This window comes from Oryzias melastigma, linkage group LG15, assembly GCF_002922805.2.
Source record: "Oryzias melastigma strain HK-1 linkage group LG15, ASM292280v2, whole genome shotgun sequence".
In the NCBI taxonomy this organism is placed as follows: domain Eukaryota; kingdom Metazoa; phylum Chordata; class Actinopteri; order Beloniformes; family Adrianichthyidae; genus Oryzias; species Oryzias melastigma.
The window spans coordinates 30,476,322-30,478,113 of NC_050526.1; the positions used below are offsets into that span (position 1 = coordinate 30,476,322).

The following is a 1,792-nucleotide window of genomic DNA, read 5'->3' on the forward strand; positions in this document are numbered from 1 at the left end:
ATTCACTTAAAGTTTTCTCCATTGTCCCCTCCCCACACGGAACCAGAGAAATGTGAGGAGCCGCGCCTTAAGTAGTGCAGACTCATCCTGAAAGGGGCGGGTCTCACTCTGTGACATCAGCAAGTGAGGACCCACTCGTTTTCCTGGGTATGGGAGGGGCTGGTGCTGACAGCAGGCTTTTAGAGGAATACGTAAATGGATCGAAATACTCGTTTAGGGTTCTTTATAGAGAGGAAAAACTAAATAAATCCATGACCTGTAGCCTGACCCCTTACTGGGGGCGGAGCTAGAACACGTGGCATGAAGACTTCAGAAGAGTGTCAAATACGAACAGCAGAGCAGAAGGACAAAGTACAAGTTTATAAAAGTTTATTTCATTTTAAAATGTCCTCGTTTCTGAATCTTTAACTATTGACTCAAAGGTGGTGGGGGGGGTTGCTCCGCCCCTCACCCTGACCTTTAACCCTGAGGAACAGAGAAATCCTACATTAGCAGTGACCTGTTTCTGAGGGGTCGGACCTGTCCTGACACACCTGTGTCTCTGGTTTGAGTTCACAGCCCTTTAGAAGTGGGAGGGGCTTCTTGCTGGTTTGCCAGCGTGTGCCCTGTCTGCCTCCGTCCGCTCCTGTCGTCATGGTAACAGGTGTGCAGGGATTTCCACCGTCCACAGGTGGCGCTGTCCCCGGCAGCTCAGCGGCTCCCGCAGCCACCGAGGGTTCGACAGGCGAGTCAGGTGTTTCCCTTCTAGACCAATCAGAACGGCTGCTCGCTGCAGGTCCTGAAGCTCCTCCTCCCCTAGGGAGGCGGGGCACAGCCAGGTCTCTCCCACATCCACCAATCCTGGAGAAGAAGCGGACAGGTGAAGCTTACAGGTGTGAGATCAGCAGATCGCCGGTCAGGCCGACGCCCACCTGCCACCACACCCCGGCCCAGCCTCTCCCCGGAGTCCAGCAGCGCCCCGATCTGGGCGGCATTCATCCTCAGCTCCCCGCTCAGGACCGCCCTCCACTCCTCCCCCTGCCAGTCCTGACGAGCGACGTGGACCGCCACGGTCCGGTTCTCTAGGGGGGCCAGAAGGGGCCGCCAGCGGCTCTCCACCGTCTTCACGCCGTCCAGAACCAGGCCGGCGTACGGCTGCCGGAATGACAGGCACCACAGCTGCACCGCCATGTCTGGAGAGGAGACCACGCCCCCAGGTCAGGTGACCAGAGGTCCTACAGTCCTACCTGTCTGCAGAAACAGTTAATCAAACCCAACGACAGAGAACAGAGTTTTAGAAGTTCATGAACCTGATTCCTGAGAGTCCTCCCATGAAAATCCTGTTTTCAAAGTTTTAACATTTTTCTTCTGAAAGAGAACAAATGTGATAAGAAATAATTTAGAGTATTTCTCCTTTCAAATCAACCAAACTGTCTTGGACAGACTCTGTTTGAATGAATGATCTTCTTTCCATCAACAGCTCTGCTGCACATGCACTAAACCCTCATCTGTTCCTAGTGTCTAGTTCAGGTTCTGGAGAAGAGAAGATGGTATCTTCACATTGACTGCAGTCAAATGAGCCGCCGTTCACATTTCTGTGGTCAAATCAGCATCACTGGATTTTTGGTGTGAGTTTCCTACGAATTCCCCCGAGGTGTGGATGTGTGTGATTGAGGCCCTGAGACAGACTGGATACCTGTCCAGGTGAACCCCGCCTTCACCCATCAGAAGATGGGTGAAGGCTCCATCCCCTCCAGCTCCCCCCCTCCTCCTCCTCTTCCTCCTCCTCTTCCTCCTCCTCCTCTTCCTCCTC

General features: G+C 53.7%; 1 protein-coding gene across 1 annotated transcript; it reads right to left on the bottom strand.

The window, feature by feature from the left end:
- Positions 1-354: 354 nt before the first annotated feature.
- On the bottom strand, positions 355-1,172 carry zgc:110222 (uncharacterized protein LOC550336 homolog; the record flags this gene model as incomplete). The annotated part of the gene is given in 2 exon segments (XM_024264017.1): positions 355-840; positions 912-1,172. Coding segments are annotated over 2 exon segments (468 nt in total). The 3' UTR covers positions 355-631.
- Between the last annotated feature and the right edge of the window lie 620 nt (positions 1,173-1,792).